General features: G+C 38.0%; 1 protein-coding gene across 5 annotated transcripts in view; it reads left to right on the top strand.

Moving 5' to 3' along the window:
• Drosha (drosha ribonuclease III) overlaps positions 1 to 17962 on the top strand; it is a 119479-nt gene that overhangs the window by 82471 nt on the left and 19046 nt on the right. For all 5 annotated transcript variants that reach the window (XM_047555653.1, XM_047555655.1, XM_047555651.1 and 2 more), the window contains 5 exons: positions 4346 to 4405; positions 5786 to 5885; positions 9153 to 9255; positions 11355 to 11425; positions 16809 to 16853. In XM_047555653.1, the coding sequence (XP_047411609.1) occupies positions 4346 to 4405; positions 5786 to 5885; positions 9153 to 9255; positions 11355 to 11425; positions 16809 to 16853 (379 nt within the window). The remainder of the gene's footprint in view (positions 1 to 4345; positions 4406 to 5785; positions 5886 to 9152; positions 9256 to 11354; positions 11426 to 16808; positions 16854 to 17962) is intronic.

Raw genomic sequence — 17962 nt, 5'->3', positions numbered from 1 at the left:
ATTGGTATGTAATCTATGTACGTCCTCCTTTAAATCATCTCTGGATTATTTTTAATACCTAATATAATACAAATGCTATGTAAATAGTAGTCATACTCTACTATTTAGGGGATAATGACAAGATAAAAGCCTTATGTAGTACAGATGTAATTTGGGGGGGATTATTTTCAATTTGTCGTTGGAATTTACAGATGCAAAACTCAGATACTGAGGGCTGACTGTATATTTTCAGGCAGATATACATAAGTATTTTGCATTAAAAATACAATAATAACATGCATTTAATATAAGTAAATTCCACTAGTGGATTTGCTAATTTAGATGTTTCAAGTTAATTCTCAAGAGATCCTTCACATGGGACCCATAAGTGCAGTAGGGCTGTAACTTCTCCCCCTATATGTCTAGATAGATGCAATGAGCAGGAGTTCCTGAATTGGATAGAAGGTTCCACTGACTTCCAAGGTCCCTTGTAGCTTTACCATACCAGTCACGCTTGAGGTTTGAAATTCAAAGGTGAGAAAATGTTGTCTGTACTCTCACTTCAGCAGTCACCCTTGGACTCGACCCGTGTCAAGATTGCTTTCCATGGAGTAAATGGCACCTTACCACACTTACTGTTACAGTGGGGTTTTAAAAAGTGCTTTGACTTTTTGAAAAAAAATTTTGCTATATAAATGTAATAAGTTCTTAGAAACAAATGGGTGTTTACTCCTCAGAAGACATCTCATCTTGAAGCTTGTTAGTGAGTATAAAGCGTGTGGTTAAAACAGTACAAACAGTGGAAGAAGGAACAAAAGATTTGCCACTGCTTTGAGAACTAACTGCTCACAGTCCATTTTTTTTACATAAACCAGTGGGTTAGGAGTTGCCTGGTGTAAGAATAAACTAAAGTGAAATTTAATCACCATTTTGGTTTGTGGATTATTCCAGAATTTAATCATAATTACATATAGAAAAACATATGCTGGATATGGGCAAATTATTTAATGAATTTCAGATACATTATTGAATAAACCTGTTTAGAACTGTGACCTTGTATTTTAACAAACTGAATAACAGTCTAAGATTGTGGTCATTAAAATCCTAGACATAGTTCTTGTCTCCATAAATGTTATCAAAGAAATTAAGGTAAAACCTTTGCCTATATAACTTCACTTAAGATAGTATATAACTTCAAGCAGCTTACTCTTTGACTACATGTCTTATTATTCTTCCATAAAGTATAAGACAGTCCAAATGTGGTTTGTCCCCTCAACCCCCAGCCTCCTGCCAGGTTTTCTTGCTTTTATATTAACTGGATTTTGCTATATAATACTTTGATCTGTTAGGAAGCAAATAAAATCTCTGCCACAGAAAGTACATTTTTATTTTACTGGCTAATGAAAAAGAATTAGGTAATATAATTTTTTTCTTTTTAAAAACTCCATTTCTCTTTTTCCTTTTAAAATTATTTTTAGATATACATGAGTAAAAATTTTTAATTTGTTCTTTTTAGATATACATGGAGTGTAAGTTTCCATTCTTGTGGTTGTACATGATGTGGAGCCTGTTTCTTTTTGTGATAGTACATTGTTAAGTTTCTTGAAAATAGCAAGAGGAATTAGGGTTTGCATCATCGTAATGTTAAGAGTGCCCCCATTCCTCGCTGCTTTCTCCAGGAATGGTGGTAGATACTTTTTGGAGTTCAGGTGCATTTGACAGAATGCAATATCTCAGTACTGAGTAGCTTCTAAAATAAATTTCTTTAAAAAAAAAAACAACATTTTATATTTCACTGTGGAACTTTTTAGTTATTCTTGGCTAGTGGAGTAGCAGCAAAAAGGAAAATGTCCTTTAACGTCTAGTATATATTCCGTAAGAATAAGAAAAATTTGTCAAAGAACCTATAATTATTTTTTTGTGCTGGGGATAGAACCCAGGGCCTTGCACGTGCTAGGCAAGCCCTCTACCACTGAACTCTATCCCCAGCCTGAGTGCTAACCCTTTACATCTTGTGGGGATGGAGGTGGGCTGGTGGGAGTGAACTGGCATCTGTAGTGATGGGCAGGATTTGGGAGAGGGAGCAGGGAAAGGAGCAAGCATAGTGTGTGGTGTGGGCACAGGGTGCAGTGTGAAGGTTGGTCAGCTTGGGGTTGGAAATTGCTGTTGAAGGTAGATTAAGTGGGTGGGTGCAATGGGTAGAGAAGGGCTTGATGGCCAGAATTAGGTTTGTGTCTATGTTATGGTTTAGATGTGAGGTATCTTTAAAAGCTCATGTGTAAGACAGTGCAAGAAGCTTCAGAGGAGAAATGATTGGGTTGTAAGAATCTTAACTCAAGTGATTTAACCCCCTGCTAGGGATTAACCGAGTGGTAACTGAAGTGTTAGGGTATGGCTACAGGAGGTGGTAATTGGGGCATAACTTTGGGAATATATTTGTTTCTGGCGAGTGGACTCTCTCTCTATTTCCTGATCACCATGTGAACTAGTTCTCTCTGCCACACTCTTCCTCCATGATGTTCTGCTATATTGCCCCAAGGAATGGAGCTGACCTTTGGACTAAGACCTCTAATACCTTGAGCCCCTAAATAAACTTTCCTCCTCTACAATTGTTCTAGTCAGGTCTTTTAGTCACAGCAGCAAAAAAAAAAAAAAAGAAAAACTGACTAAAACAGTACACCACTTAACAGATGGACCATCAGTGGCCCCAGTGACTTCCATGTGACTGAAATATTGCTCTGTCCCCATCTGATCTGAATCTGCAACACCATCCTGGCCTACCATCTTTAGTGCAACTTGTCTCCTGGCTGAAGGGTAATGCACTGGCCTTCATTTCCTCTACCTCCCTGGTCAGCCTTCTACCTTTCTGACTTCTCTCTGCTTTCCTGGCCTTGAAACCTTGACAGTCTCCTGATTCAGTCTGGGACCCCTTCTCTTTTGCAGCTGCATTTTCAACCAAGTTGTGTCATCCATTTCATCGCCAAGTCCTGTCTAACACTGGCTTCTCCTGAAGACCCTACTAGCATTGTCCTTGCTGACCCATGAAGAGTAGGTTAACACACCCAGCTCTTGACTGGATCTTTCCACATGGGAGCTTTGTGAGCATTTCAGAATATCTGAAGTGCATTTCCTGTGTGTCCCCCTAAGCTGCTCTGCTTTGGTCTTTCTCTGCATAGTAGCTCCACCACTTTTCATCCCACTGCTGTAAGTGAACTCTAGGCTTTGACCTTCATTGTTTTTAGCTTCCTGATCTTGACTAGTAACCATTCTTTTCTGCCGTAAATCCGAAATGTTCCCCATATCTAACTGTGCCTCCTTTCCTCCACTGTCACCTTCCCAGCACAAGCACCCCATGTCTCCTTGGGATGGTAGTACCCCCTCTAGTGCTTCTTTTTCCTGCAAAGCAGCCAGGGAGGCCTTTTGAAAACCTAAATCAGATCATGGCACGTCTCTGCTCACCAGAGAAACAGTGGGAGAAGCATGTTAGTGTTTAAAGAAGAGGTTGGGTTTGCTGAGAGGCAGAAGGAAGTTTCCCATGGGCCATCTTCCTGGTTGCTTCAGTCTGATACCTCAGGAGAAATTAACAGTCTGTAAGATGTGACTTCATCATATAATTTAACACATAAATGTAGTGTGATCTGTGCACTAAAGGGAAAGTGTTTTGACAATGAACACCAGATAGGAATTCATAGAGAAGAAAACATTTTCTCAAGGTCTTTAGGGATGAGTAGATGTTCAGCGTGGCTAGGTATACAGAGTAGTGAGTGGAAGGTTCTAGGGTGCAGAGAACCTGACCTGAAGAGAGGCACCAAATATTTTAGGAGATGCCTTCTCCAAAGAGTAGTAGGCAGTTCGAAGCAGGAGTCCAGAGCATAGGTGGGCAAGGATAACAGTGGTCATGAGATGGTAAAGGTGGATTAACTTGTTTTGAAGGACTTTGCATACTGGATTGAGTTTAGAGTTTGGGTGATGGAAGAAATCTTGAAAACATTGAGTCAAAACAGACTTTTCAGTGGTCAATTCTAACTCTCACTAGATTGCATTCTCCTTTCTTTATTCACCTGAGAGTAGTACAGAGGTACAATTAGTACAGTGTCACTGTGACTTCTCTGCATGCCCTAAGCCTGGTTCCCAGGAGTTGCATGCATAGGTTAGATACCCTGAACCACGTAGTATGAAGGAATGCCTTCCCACTGCCCATGCCTTTGGCTAGGATGGTAGTTAGTCCTCCTGATTGAGTAATAAGGCACAAATAAGGCACAGTGTTTCATTACTGAAGGAGCTGACCCTCATGTTTCCTTTTTTAGAAGAGAGAGAGGGAAAGAAAGTATGCTGTTTTAAATGATCTTTTAAATTCTCATTATAGGATTAATCACAACGAACGATTGGAGTTTCTGGGTGATGCTGTTGTAGAGTTCCTGACCAGGTAAGTAGACTTTTTTACAGTTCTCCAGTAATTACATTTTGTAGGTAACATACTTATTACATTACCTTCTTTGTAATTAGCCAAACAAGGCATTGAAGCCCCGTGAATTTTGTGTCTTCTGTTGCGCTTAAAAGCTGCATGTCGGTGGCTCTTGCCCTGACAACTCACACTTGCTGCTGCTGTAATGAGTGAGATTACAAGATGAAAGGCTGGGTCTGTGTCCTGTCAAGCATATGTTAAAGTTGCTTACAGCCGCAGGAGATCAGCTGGTCTTGGTCTAGATGCTTCAGAGCTTATATTCAATTTGAAAAGAAAAGGATGATATTTTAAAATGTCATTTCATCTTTCAGGATTTGTCTTTGATCCCTTTCTCACTCTTTCTGATCTCAAGGGAAGTAAAGCTTACAAGTAATTTTAATGACTAGATTGTGTGTGTGTGTATGTGTGTATCTTCAGAAGTGTTTTAGGATCCTTAATTTAAAGGTAGGGGTAGGAAAGTGCATGTTGTTTTTTCATATTCACATAATCTTTCTTTTAAAGGGAAGAGACACACGTTTCTCTTGGAACTATTTTGAGCTATTTTTATTCTCTTTGGGTCACTTCTTTTCACAGGAATGACACAATGAGGAGGAAGGACTACTCCCTAATCCTCTAAGACTAACTGTGCTTAGCCCTCATGATCCACAATGGATCTTGTCGAATGCTGGGCTATGTAGGAGGGAGCAGCTACAGTTGTGGTCCAGCTAGTTTCCTGTGTGACCTTCTATCCAGGTCCCACACTTTTCTGATGGGCTTCCTTAGCTCATTCTGACAGCAGAGCTAGCCCTGTATGCCAGTATGCCCTGCTCAGGGCTTTCCTGAATTCTCTTCAGAGGCCACCTGTAATACCCAGCTGGGAGACATAGTTGTTTTCAGAGTTTCAGTAACTTGTGGAGCAAGGATTGCCAGGGATTGAACCCAAGGATGCTTAACTATGGAGTAACTTTATTTTTGTTTTCTCAGTGCTAGATATTGAACTGGGCCTCATTCATAGTAAGCTAGTGCTCTACCACTGAACCATATCCCCAATCCCCAGTTTCAGAATTTCAGATATGTTTGCTCTTAGTAGACATAAAACTGTGACAGTTTGTTCAGTTCTTGGTCATCATCAGATTTCAGAGATAACATTTAACAGAAATAAAGTGGAAATAGAAGTGAATGGTGTCTTATGGTTTCCAGCACCTTAAAACAGTCTGTGCTGCTATTTAATGTCCAAAGACTTTAAGACCGTTTAGTTCATTTCATGTGATACCTCTTGCACAGATATTCTATGCCAACCCTATTTGTATACACCACAGACAGAATTACATGATGCGTATTTATTTTTTATGTTTTTTGCAGTGTCCATTTGTACTATTTATTTCCTAGTCTGGAGGAAGGTGGATTAGCAACCTATCGGACTGCCATTGTTCAAAATCAGCACCTTGCCATGCTAGCAAAGGTATAGAAACATCTAAAACATTTGTATTTAAGTTCTTTAGTTCATGCATTTGAATGAGTAGCTCTTTAGAGTATATTAAGGATGTAATATTTTACAGACCAGAAGTATTTTGTTTGGGTTTTAAGAATTCAGCTTTATTAGTTCTATTACCTTTGTGAATTTCACCAGCAACTAATGAACTCCGCAGTGAGGTACCTTGAAAACTGGTAAGGAAAAATTGACAGATGTATGTGAACAAGGTTAAACATTTGGGGAAAAGGAACATGGGAACAAAGCAAAAGAAGTGCAATACTTTTTGATCCTTTGTGTAGTATTTCTGTATTAAATTTGTTATTAATTTGTTAACAAGTGGAATTATAACTTTGAAGAGAATACTTCAGTTTATATCCACAAGGGGTACTTTATAGATCTTTGAGAATCCCCCAAATCTGAAATTCCTTTAATTAATATTTAGGGTTTGGGCTGTCTAGCTCACCTCATTGACTTAGCTGAGTGATTAACAGAACCTCTTTGTAATTCAGATTCCTGCTAGGGGTTTTACTTCATGGTCTGATTTGCTGTTTTCCTTTCCTGCAGTGTCTTATAGTAAATCATAACAGATAAGAATATGGGTACTTTGCTAACCCATCAGGGTTCCAGTCCACATTCCTCCTCTTGCCAACCAGGTGGCCAAGAACCAGATATTGTCTACTCCAAGTATCTGCTTTTTTATCTGTAAAGAGGGAATGGCATTAGTCTCTGCTACACAGACTTGTTATGAGAATTAAATGAGATGAGTTTTCATGATTCTATTTATAAAGTGCTTGGCATGATGATCGTTCATAGTAAGCACACAAAGATGTAAATGAACTTGTTGGAACTAGTTATTTTTATTGCTTTTACAACTGTTCTCATAATAAATTTTTTCATTCTTGTAGACCTTTGGGTTTAGGCAGTAGTAGGCAGAGCTGTGACTTTTAAATCCTCAAACATCAAGGATCCACTGGAAAAGCTTCTATGAGTATTCCTTGATTTTTAGCTTAAGTAATTTTCCCCTTTCATTTTGTTATAGAAGTTGGAATTTGACAGAAAAGGCGAGCCAAAACCTGTCCTAATCTTATGACTGCTTTCTTGATTTGATCTTTCCTAGGCAATTGATTATTTTCAAAATATGATTAATTTTAGCCTGGGATTTTTGTGTCAGCAAGAATGCATTGTTTTGTTTTATTTAATCCCACCATCACAGTTGCAATGGCAGGCTTTGAGCCAGCTTTGGTGGTGTTTGAGAATGTAAATAGGGATGTCTTAATGAAAAAGTGTAGGCAACAAGATAAGCTTGGTTTAATAACCTCCCAATGAATGAAATTCCACAATGCCACATACTACTGCTTTAGTTGATTGAATTTTCAAAGTGCTTTCAAAAAGTTCACCTAAATGCCATTGGAAATACATATTAACAAGTAGATTATCATTGCCCCCCATTAAAGTTTTCTTTGTTATTTTAGGATGTAATGGAATTGCATAATTATTCAAGCACATCTAGGAATGATGATAGGGAGAATATTTATGAAGTGTGGGAAATTGTCATAGCACAAAAGCAGACATTTTTATGTAACACATTGGGTGCAGTACAGAGCCATGAATAGTGCAGGGTAGCCAGTTTCTTTTTTGGGGGGGATTTATGTTCTTCTACCAAGCCCAAGTCTTCACATTCCCATAGCTCAGCTCCAGCAGAACACACTGTTGACCCCACCTTCTCTAGACCAGTGGTCCTTAACCATTTGGGAGTGGTGGAATTAGAAGCTTGCTGACCTCTTTGAGAGTCTAATGTAAGCTTGAGGTCAGCTCTCCAGACATGTGAACATTTTGGCACACACAATAGCACACCACTCCTTCCCCCTGTTTTCCTTTCCTTTTCTGTTGGTGGTAGGAATTCAATCCAGGAACCAGCATGCATGAGCATGCTAAGCACACACTCTACTGAGCTACACTCCCAGCCTGTACTATTTCCCTTTTAAAAGTTTTACTAATGCCTACATGGAAAAATTAGGATAATAGAGTAGGGACTATGGTAAGTTGGAAAATTCACAGCACTCTAGAATAGTTGTTTTGTAAGATGAAATGAGGTTTGCAGTTTGTTCTCAAGCAGGGCTCCAGAGATAACAAACAATTGGATTTTCCCAGTCAAGTTGTGAAACAGATGAAATTTACATATTTAATTTAAATTTTTGTACTTTGGGATCAATTTTTTTTAAAAAGGTGTTTCTGCTGTTATATTTGTGGTAGTCAAAACTCTCATTTGCGGATACTTTATACTGTGGATTCCCAGCAAAACAAAATATTGATAGCATAATATACCTTATTTTTATTGTCTGTCATTTTCCATTATAAATGTATTTGTATATTTAACCTACATCTGGAGACACAGAAAATCTGAGTGTCTTATTGGAGGACTGATGAGACTCATATTGTCCTAGGTTTGTTCATTGACTTGCCACGTGTTCCATACTGTGTCATGTTATTGCTTAGTATTATTGAATTGAATTGTATGGTAATGGAATGCAATTTATTGCATGTCTCTGAAATGTTTGTATCATTCTCTTTTATGAAAAGTATTATCATTTCATTCTCAGGATTTATATAAAAGTATTCGTACATCTTATGTCTAGTTCTAAAAGGACTTATATTGAATTGTATGTTAGGAAACCAACATAACTATAGATACCAAATAACTATAGAAATCATAGGAAAATATGGTTTAGGCAGAAGAATGAATCCAGAGGTAAAGTTAGTATACAGAGATGTATTCATAAGTTCTACACCTAGTATGGGGCAACAAATTTGGCTTTAAACTTTCCTGAGGCCAAATCACAAAAAGAAATACAAATCCACTGAAAAAGTATTCTTAGCTCCCTTAAGAAAATTCATTGCTCAAAAGAGAAATGACTGTCTCTGCTTTAGAGAAATGACTGTGGAAACCTCATAAAGGGACACGAGTACAAAGATAGAGGGCCTCCAGATCCTCACCTTGGTCTGAACATGAATTTGGAGTAATCAGATCTGATCGGTTCTGAACCCTAATTGCACTATTGGAGTTTGGGTAAGAGTTGAGTTAGTCTGAACTGAGCTATACAGAAAGGACTCCTGATGGATGGTAGATTAATCTCTCTTAATGTACTGACATATGACCAGTGGATTGTGGCTAGCAGCCTCTCCCCAGGAGATGCTGTTATTATAGTTAGGATTTTGGCAAACTCTCTGAACTTACTGTCTTTTTGAATTTTGTAGAAACTTGAGCTGGATCGATTTATGCTATATGCTCACGGACCGGACCTGTGTAGAGAATCAGACCTCCGACATGCAATGGCTAATTGCTTTGAAGCCTTGATAGGTAATATCCCTTTAAAATCTTTTCTCTTGCATATCTAATCTATCTGAAGAGCACATAAAAGTCATTGTGGAAACTTGGGACAGAATTACTTGTTCCCAAAGCTTGTGAGATGCTTAGTACAATGCCCACTACCTTGTCTCATAGTCATTTTAGTTCCTCTGAAGCACTGATCATGTTTTCTTGGTTCCTGCGTTGATATATGTTATATAGATGTTTAATATTTCTTGAATTGAAGTGAATTAGAATGGAGATGGATTACTTTCCAGATTTAATATCTCTCATACATAAACAAATTGGGTTGCTAGAGATACCCCAGTGATTTTGACCAAATTTTGAATTACTTGCAAGATTTTCTAATTTAAACATCTTGAAAATACCACATTTAAAAATCCTGGGGTAAGTCTCTATAACTAATATTTGTTCACTTGAAACAAGACTGATGTAGACTCTAAACTGCTCACTCAGGCTCTTTGTATCCAAAGCTGCTTTTTGTTTGTAGCCAGAATAGTTATCTATTGGTATAGGAAAGTTATGTAGAGTTAATTAACTTATGATTACAGGTATGCTTCACAATGAAATGTTGTAGTAGATTGACAATTTCCTCACTTTTTTATAAAGTACATTTTATTTTCAAAGGCCTTTGTACTTCTTTTTCATTTTTGCCCTCTTCCTTTGAAAAATGAATATAAAAGCTTCCCATTATAGTTTCATGCTGATGATAGTAGTAAGAGAATGTTTAATAATTATCCACAGTCTTTCACAGCTATGTCTGTTTTTCACAAATAGGTCTATTTTCAGAGTTTATCTATCACATGAAATTAATGTGCTTTGTACATAGAATATTTTTGACAGTTAGTGTTACTGTTGGCTCCAGAGCCAAGCAGACATGATTCAATTCCCTGTTCAGTTATCAGATCTGTGTCCCTGGTAAGTTATCCTGTCTCTTTGATCTTCAACTTTCCCATCTGAGAGATGGAGATAGTATCACTCACTCATAGAGTTCTTGAAAGGATCATAGTGTATAGTCCTGGTGGCATTCAAACCAGAACTGTGTTCTACTAAATTAAGCCCTTCCCCAAATCACATAATATGAGCCTAAATTCTATAAATCTGTTCTAATGCCCTGCTCTTGGTATGACCTATGAAGGTGAAGGTAAGAATGTAGAAATGGGACAGGGGGTCTAGCTCATTGGTAGAGTGCTTGTCTAGCTTGGGCAAGGCCCTGGGTTTGATCTCTAGCACCACAAAAAAAAAAAAAAGTCGAAATTTGCATGCTGCTCTGGGCATAAATGGTTCTCAAACCACAACAACTAAAGAACAACTACTCCTGTTGCAATTATTATTACTACGACTATTGATAAATAATAAATGTATTTACTTATCAAGAATCCGGTAACTAAGTGTTCTAACATCATGCATGGAAAAATAGCCTTTCTAAAGATAGATGTAAAAATTTGATTTCGAGAAAATATGGCTAGGCTGGGGATGTAGCTTAGTAATAGAGCACTTGTCTAGCACACATAAGGCCCTGGGTTCAAAAAAAGGAAATATGATCATACTACACCAGAGTTAGTACATATCAAGTAAAAATGTTATCATAGTGCTTCTTGTTATAATTAATGCTAAATGTATACATAGTGCTTAATTATTTCATATTAAAAGTTGTCCTGATTTTTGTTTGCAGAAGCCTTCATTCGTCCAGACTCTGGTTTTGTTTCAGGCTTTTTCTTAGATGCCAGTGTATATTTGGTAAATACAGAAAGTGAAATGATGTACTCTTTAGAGTCAAGTCAGATGTTTGTGTCTTAAACCCTTAGTACAGCTTTTACCCATGCCCTTCATGATAGTTCATATTTGACCTCTTCTACTTACAATATTAGATTTTAATTTTAGTGAATTGAATTTTGCATTTCAGCCTAATGTGTAACACAAAGCATAGCTAAAAGAGGGAAAATGTTACCTTTAAACAATCGCTTCTGAACACTTCAATTTTTTTCTGTGAGTGGTTTTGGCTTGCCTTTTTGCTGTTTGTAGAGATATGTAATTTTCTCTGCATATTAATGCAGCCTTCCTTCTGACATTCTCTTCCTTTTATCTAGGAGCTGTTTACTTGGAGGGAAGCCTGGAGGAAGCCAAACAGTTATTTGGACGCTTACTCTTTAATGATCCGGTATTTATCTTGAATTGTTTTTATTTTTCTGTTATATATCATTATAGAAGAATTTATTACAACTGGTTTTGAATTTTGAAGAGACTAGCAGAAACAACATACTACATCCTAGGTAGTAGATATAAAGTATATCCGAACAGCTTACTCAGCTGTGGCGGTTGGGGAAGTTCTAAGGGCATTTACACCAGGAGTTTTCTTTGATCTGAACCATCTTTTCTCAGGGTCACTTGTAAATTGAATATGAATATAAATATAATAGTACTTAGCTTAATTTCAAAGTTTCTTTATGTTAATTATGATTTTGTGTTTTATAATCACTGGGTACCTACCCCATGCAGACTTAGTTATAGCCTTTTGGCTTTTGTGTTTCTGATTAGTTTTTATGTAAATTATGTAGACTAGACGAATATATTTTAGAAAGTCAGTTCACAGGGAGTTTCTGAGCGGCCTATGAATAAAGAGTATGGATGTTACTTTTTTTTCTCCAAGCAAATTATAGTTTAAAGAAAAAAGATAGATTCTAAAATAGTTTCTGTTGTTACTAAAGTATTAAGCCATTAATATTGCCAGAGATACCTTTTTAATCTTGCATGTAATAGAGCATACTGGATGCTTTTTGTACCAAAACAAGTCAATTTAACATTTAAAGGGAGAGGCAACTTTGTATTCCAAATTGAAATGTCATCATAATTGAATGAAATAGCCCTGGTGGAGTAATAAAGAACACAGGAAGCCAGTGTTTTAAGCCTTTGTGAAACCTTCAACATAAGTGGCTGTCAAATGTTATTACTGCATTACTTTGGGTAGTTTAAAAAAAAAAAAAAATCAATAGTTTTTAAAAAATTGTGACCTTAATGCTGTTCATATCTGAGAATTTGCTATTTTTATTTGTTTTTTCTTGAAATGTGATGCTTTTTGTAGTGTAAATTTCCTTTTGATGGGAAAATTATCTGCAGATGTTCTCTGTCCCCCATTTTGTCCTACATGGATAAACAAGCCTGTGTCTTGGTTTGTTTCTATAGCAAATAGCATGTATTTTAAGACTTTCTTAAATCTTAAAATACGTTGTTGTAACTGTTACCTTTTGTTGGCAAGGTTAGCAACCTCTCCCTGCCCCACCCCAACCCTACCCCTGCCCCCTTCGCCCATCTTACTTGCATCCACAATACTCCTGTTTTCCTGAATTACACACATTTTACACCTTGAGTTCTTAAATTGCATCCATTTGTATTTAGATTCTTTGCTCTCTTTAAACTGCTTCTCTCCCACTTGTGTACTTTGGAGGCTTATCTTAAGTTTCCAGTACTAGTGCAATGCTGGCATGTGCTGCGTTTAATAAATATTTGTTGAAAGAGTGAAATGAATAAGTTCCTAAATGAAAAAGCAGAGTCTGAACATTATCTTACAAATGGGACAGCTGAGATTCAGAATTCATTTTAGGGTGTCTTTTATGGAAAGTTAACAGGGCTCACTCAGTAATGGAGGCTTTCCACGGCAGTGTGTTTAGGTACACCAATTTGGACATTTTGGCTCTGACATGTCCATACTGGTGTGCCTCTGTTAGCTGCAGTATGTGGGAAATGTTAGTGAATATGTGCTTTTTGTGTGTAATGGCTTCACCATCAGCCAGAGGCAGCTGAGGACAAGCCTATAGGCTGACAGAGTCATATTGGTTGACCCTATGTGGCAGGGGGCTCTCACAATGGGGCTTGTCCTTTGTGAGTCCTGGGCTGGTGCCCAGTGATTCTGACGGTTCTCCGTTGGTTGTCTTGTCTGAAACTGAATTAAGACAAACAACAGGATTAATTTGGGGTTGGTGCTGTCGTGAGGTAAGGGAGGTTCAACCTTGAGTGTCTGTAGTAATTGTTTTTTTAGGATGAGACACAGCAAAGCAGGGCAACTGGCAGCATAGGCAGGAAGGCAGGAGACACTCTCTTCAGGGTCCTGATGGCATCTCACAGGCACCACAAGGTGTTGAGGGACTAGTTGCTTCCTGTTAATTTTGCTGCTGGCTGTATCTGTCTTCTCAGCCCTCTTAACAGCGGGGCTGTCTTTTCTTTCTCTCCTCAACCGATTTTTACTCTTTCAACTCTAGACAAATTTCTTGTGTTTTCATCTTTTAATCTTTGTGTGACCCTTCAAGGTTTACCTGGTATGTTCAGATTTATTGCCTCATTTTGATTACCCCTTTTGCCTTGTAGAAAGATAAAGTATCAGGGTTTTTCCTATCCCCACCTCGCTTGCCTCTATCCCTCTGTCCCCAGTATCTCTGACCCAGGCCTTTCTCTGGAACTTTAGAAATTGGAATGAGCATCTTTTCAATTGCTTTTGGGTAGACTAAAATGGGTGTTCTGCAGACACCTCATTTCAACTGTTTAATGTTGAACTCATCACAAATCATGTTTCTCTTTTATTTTTATCTTTTAAATCAGAACCCTTAGGATTGTTTCTATCCCGAAGTTGTATTTTTTTTCTCTCCCTGTGTCCTTTCATTTTGAAAATTCTGTCACTCCTAGCCCTGGTGACTTGAATTTCTTCTCTCTTGGCCATCCTGCTGCTTCCATCTTTGTGCTCCCATCTCACCTGACACTTTAGCTGGCAGCCCTCCCACTGTTCCAGTCCACCTATCAGGCTAAGTGTAGTCTTCTTGATGCATGAATTTGGCCGTGATTTTCTTGCTTAAGATATTTGATTACTGTCTTCCAGAATCTGCATTACACACTACAGTGTTTAGGAGTTTTCGTGATCTGACTCCCATCTGTTGTCTCAGGTTCCTTCCTTTTCTCTTCCTCTATGGCATTCACTAAAATCTCCCTCTTGTGTAGATATACGTGAAGACATTATTTTTGTGTTTATGGTACCCTGCTTTTGGTTCTCTCCTTATGCTGATTTGCAGACTTCTTCATATTCTTCAGGACTACTTCTTTGAAGATTTACACAGTACTCCAGCAGAATGCTCCTAGTACTTGTGTGTGGTTTCTACTTAGAAACCCAGTTGCATCCATCTTTGCGTAACAGCCCAGCACCTCACAACTAGACCATTTCAACTGTATCCATTCCTTGTAATCTGAGAAAGTGGCTGCTGTGACATAGTTTCAAATATTTTTTTGCTATTATGGGAACTATTGTAGTTTTCTATCTATACTTATTTACCTTCATTCTTCCCCACCAGGCCTTTTTGTGGACAGGAATAGTATCCTATTCATCTTAGGTACATAATGCATAATAAGTGTTCAATAAAAGTATGTTGCATCATATTTTTATTGAACACCTATATGTTGCATCAGTGACCCATCAGTCATGAATAATTTTCAGAAAAGCAAATAGAAGTTAGAGACCTGCTTGAGATCCTTAAGCTAATAAATGGCAGCACTGAGATTCTAGTCTGTTCCAGTGTATTTGCTCTGACAAGGTAAAACAGAACCTCATTTCAGTGTGCAGGGTAGATGAAAGGAAATGGACACAGTTGAAATAGTCTGGTGAAGTGTTAGGCTGTTACTTCCAGATAGATGGCAGCTGACATCAAAGGAAGAATCACAGTATTTTTGAAAACATGAAGGAACTAGTAGACAGATGAATCCAAATGTCCCTGAGCATCTTGAGCTTTAGAGATTGGGGTGGTAGGAAGACAGCTGTTTATCATTATTGTTGATATAGTGTTATTAATAGTATTTTCTGTGGCCCAGCACTGGGTTTAGTGATTTGAGCAAGGTGCTCATTGAGGCATCAGAAAACACTTTGAAGAAGGTACTGTAAATAACTGGCTTATACCTGAGGAAATGGAGGCTTAGAGAGACTGAGTAATTTGCCCACATGGAATCAGAGTTAAACATAGGCAGCCTGACTTGAGCCTGCAACTCTCCCTAATACCACACTCTCTAGCTTAAGATGAAAGGTGAAAAATTATCATCTGGTCACGTTGCATATGAGGTAAGAAATGCCCCCAAGACATTCAGCCTTCTGGAGTTAGACGAGAGGTCAGTGCTATAGCAAAAATGAACCTGGAATCAAAACTGAATCAGTAGTTAAAGCCATAAGAATGGTGGAGTACTCCAGAAGAGCTGATAACTAGCCAGGGAAGAGCTGAAGTTTGGTAAATGTCCACTGAGGGGTGGAGGAGGGAGAAGAAAGCATTGGGAGTACATAGGAAGTTGTGAGAAGGGAGTGACATTCCATGTGATTCATAGTGCAGGAATTCAAGGATAAGGTTATTGATTTGATTAAGGGGGGAGTTCTTCTCAAATGGCTTAACAATTTGATTTGTAAACCCCTTTATTAATATTGGCAAATAATAGCCGGGCATGGTGGTATGCAATCCAGGAGGCCTAGGCAGGAGAATTGTGAATTCAAAGCCAGCCTCAGCAACGACAAGGTGCTAAGCAACTCAGTGAGACCCTGTCTCTAAATAAAATACAAAATCGGGCTGAGATGTGACTCAGTGGTTGAGTGCCCCTGAGTTCTTCAATCCTTGGTACCCCCCATGTGTGTGTGTGTGTGTGTGTGTGTGTGTGTGTGTGTGTGTACGTACATACATGGAAATAACCCCTAACTGTATTTTTTTAAGATGCAAGTTGTGTAGAATACTGATTTTTTAAAATTTCAGTCTCACCATCCAATTCTAAATCCCCCACACCCTGCTGCATTTAGAAAATGTTTTTCCCTCTTTAATAAAAAAAAAAAAAATTGGTCATTTCTTTCAAAACCTGATTTTAAAGCCAGAAAGTAAATTCAGAAGTTCCCTAGAGTCAGAACCTGAAGGAAAACCACTAATCCTGAGTAAATTCTAATTATAACTACCCATGGATTTAACTCAACAAATGAAGTAATATACTAAAGTTTTCCATTAAATTCATTACCAGATTTCAGATAAATATTGTGTGACCCACAGTGAGTGTGATATCATAAATGCCAGAGCTTATGAACTAAATCTGGTGTGTTACCCACTCTGTTTTAAAACAGCTCAAGTGATAATATAAATTAGTGCCTAAAATAAAAGACATTTGAGATGAGTTTTACATACAAAAAGGCATGGCTGATACACATTCCTGGGGAATGGTGAGCTGAGAGATATGATTAAAACAGCAGCTTAACCCAGTGTATTAGGTTAAGCAGATCTGTAACTTAGTTTTAAAAGGTGTCTTTGACTTCTGGGGTTGGGGGTGGCTCTTTTCCTCCCCAGCTTAATAGGCTAATTAGAGTCACTACAGGCAGTTAGAATAGTGAATACATTTTAAAAAATTAGTTTGCTAGCACTATTGAATTTGCAGTAAGTGGAGTCAGCATCTGAAATAGTTCAGTATTTCAAATAACGACATTTTATTTAGTACTCTAGGGTGCGTTAAATGGCTCCCTTGAGCATTAAAGACATCACTCCATTTTCCAGGACCTGCGTGAAGTTTGGCTCAATTATCCTCTCCACCCACTCCAAGTAAGTATGACCTTCCTGTCTGCAGTAGGCTTTATAGCTACAGCCATTTATTTCACTTTCTTTTGCCTTTTTCCCCTCATGCTTTTATCCTTCAATTCCCTTCAGTGACATTACTTTAAGCTGGGGTTTGGAACAGGAAAACTTGGGAACAAATAGTAAGATGCATCCATGTGTGTCTGTCATGTGGTCTGAGCAGCACAAGGAGGAAGAGATTCTGTTACCCAGGGGGTACCAGTAGGTGGGATTCAAAGCCGAATGCATTGATGCCGATATATCCACATGCCCACGATTGTCAGGGAAGTACTATGGAAGCATGTCTTGGCATATTCAAAAAGTAGAACAAATACTAAATTAACATTGTAAATTGTAACCTAATTTGGAGTTAGGAATTGAGGGGTTGGTATCAGATTGCATTAAATTTACTGCAAATTTAAACTTTAGTACCATATGATGGCTTCTTACTCAAGATTTAGGAATTTCAACAATCTACACATGGTGACACCATTTTACTCAGTCGGTTTAAAAATTCTTACTATTCTTTGCTTTTATTTCTTTTTTACTTTGGGTTATATGCATATGTATACTCATTTATACACATTTTCATGTATGAATATGTATATAAAATAAATAAAATAAGACTAATCAGTAGTAGTTGAACTCTTAGGAGAGACTTTATAGTAGTGAATGACATTAATTCACAGTTCTTTAGAAATATTTTATTAATCATATGAGATTGCCCAAAGTTGTTGAAAATGTTCATTTTAATTATACTTTTCATATTTGCTCTCTGCCAGTTGTTAAAGGCTCATTGTTATGTGGTACACCACCTGTCTGGTGGTATAAAAATCTCCATTGTAAGCTGAATTCAGTTTTAATGATGCTCATTTGCCCAAATAGTTGGGTCCCTGGAAGACACAGCAGTCAAGTAACTCTTAAAGCACTGGCCTCAAAGCAGTCCCCAGACAACAGCATCTGCATCACCAGGATCTTGTCAGGAAGGCAGATTCTCAGTCCTCACTTCACATACAAAATCAGTCACTCCAGGGTGGGGCCCAGCCATCTGCCTTTAACAAGCCCTGCCAGTGTTTTCAAGAGTGCTAAAGTGGGAG

This window comes from Sciurus carolinensis, chromosome 6 (assembly GCF_902686445.1).
Source record: "Sciurus carolinensis chromosome 6, mSciCar1.2, whole genome shotgun sequence".
NCBI classification, from domain to species: Eukaryota; Metazoa; Chordata; class Mammalia; order Rodentia; family Sciuridae; genus Sciurus; species Sciurus carolinensis.
This window is presented reverse-complemented; position numbering and strand designations above follow the sequence as displayed.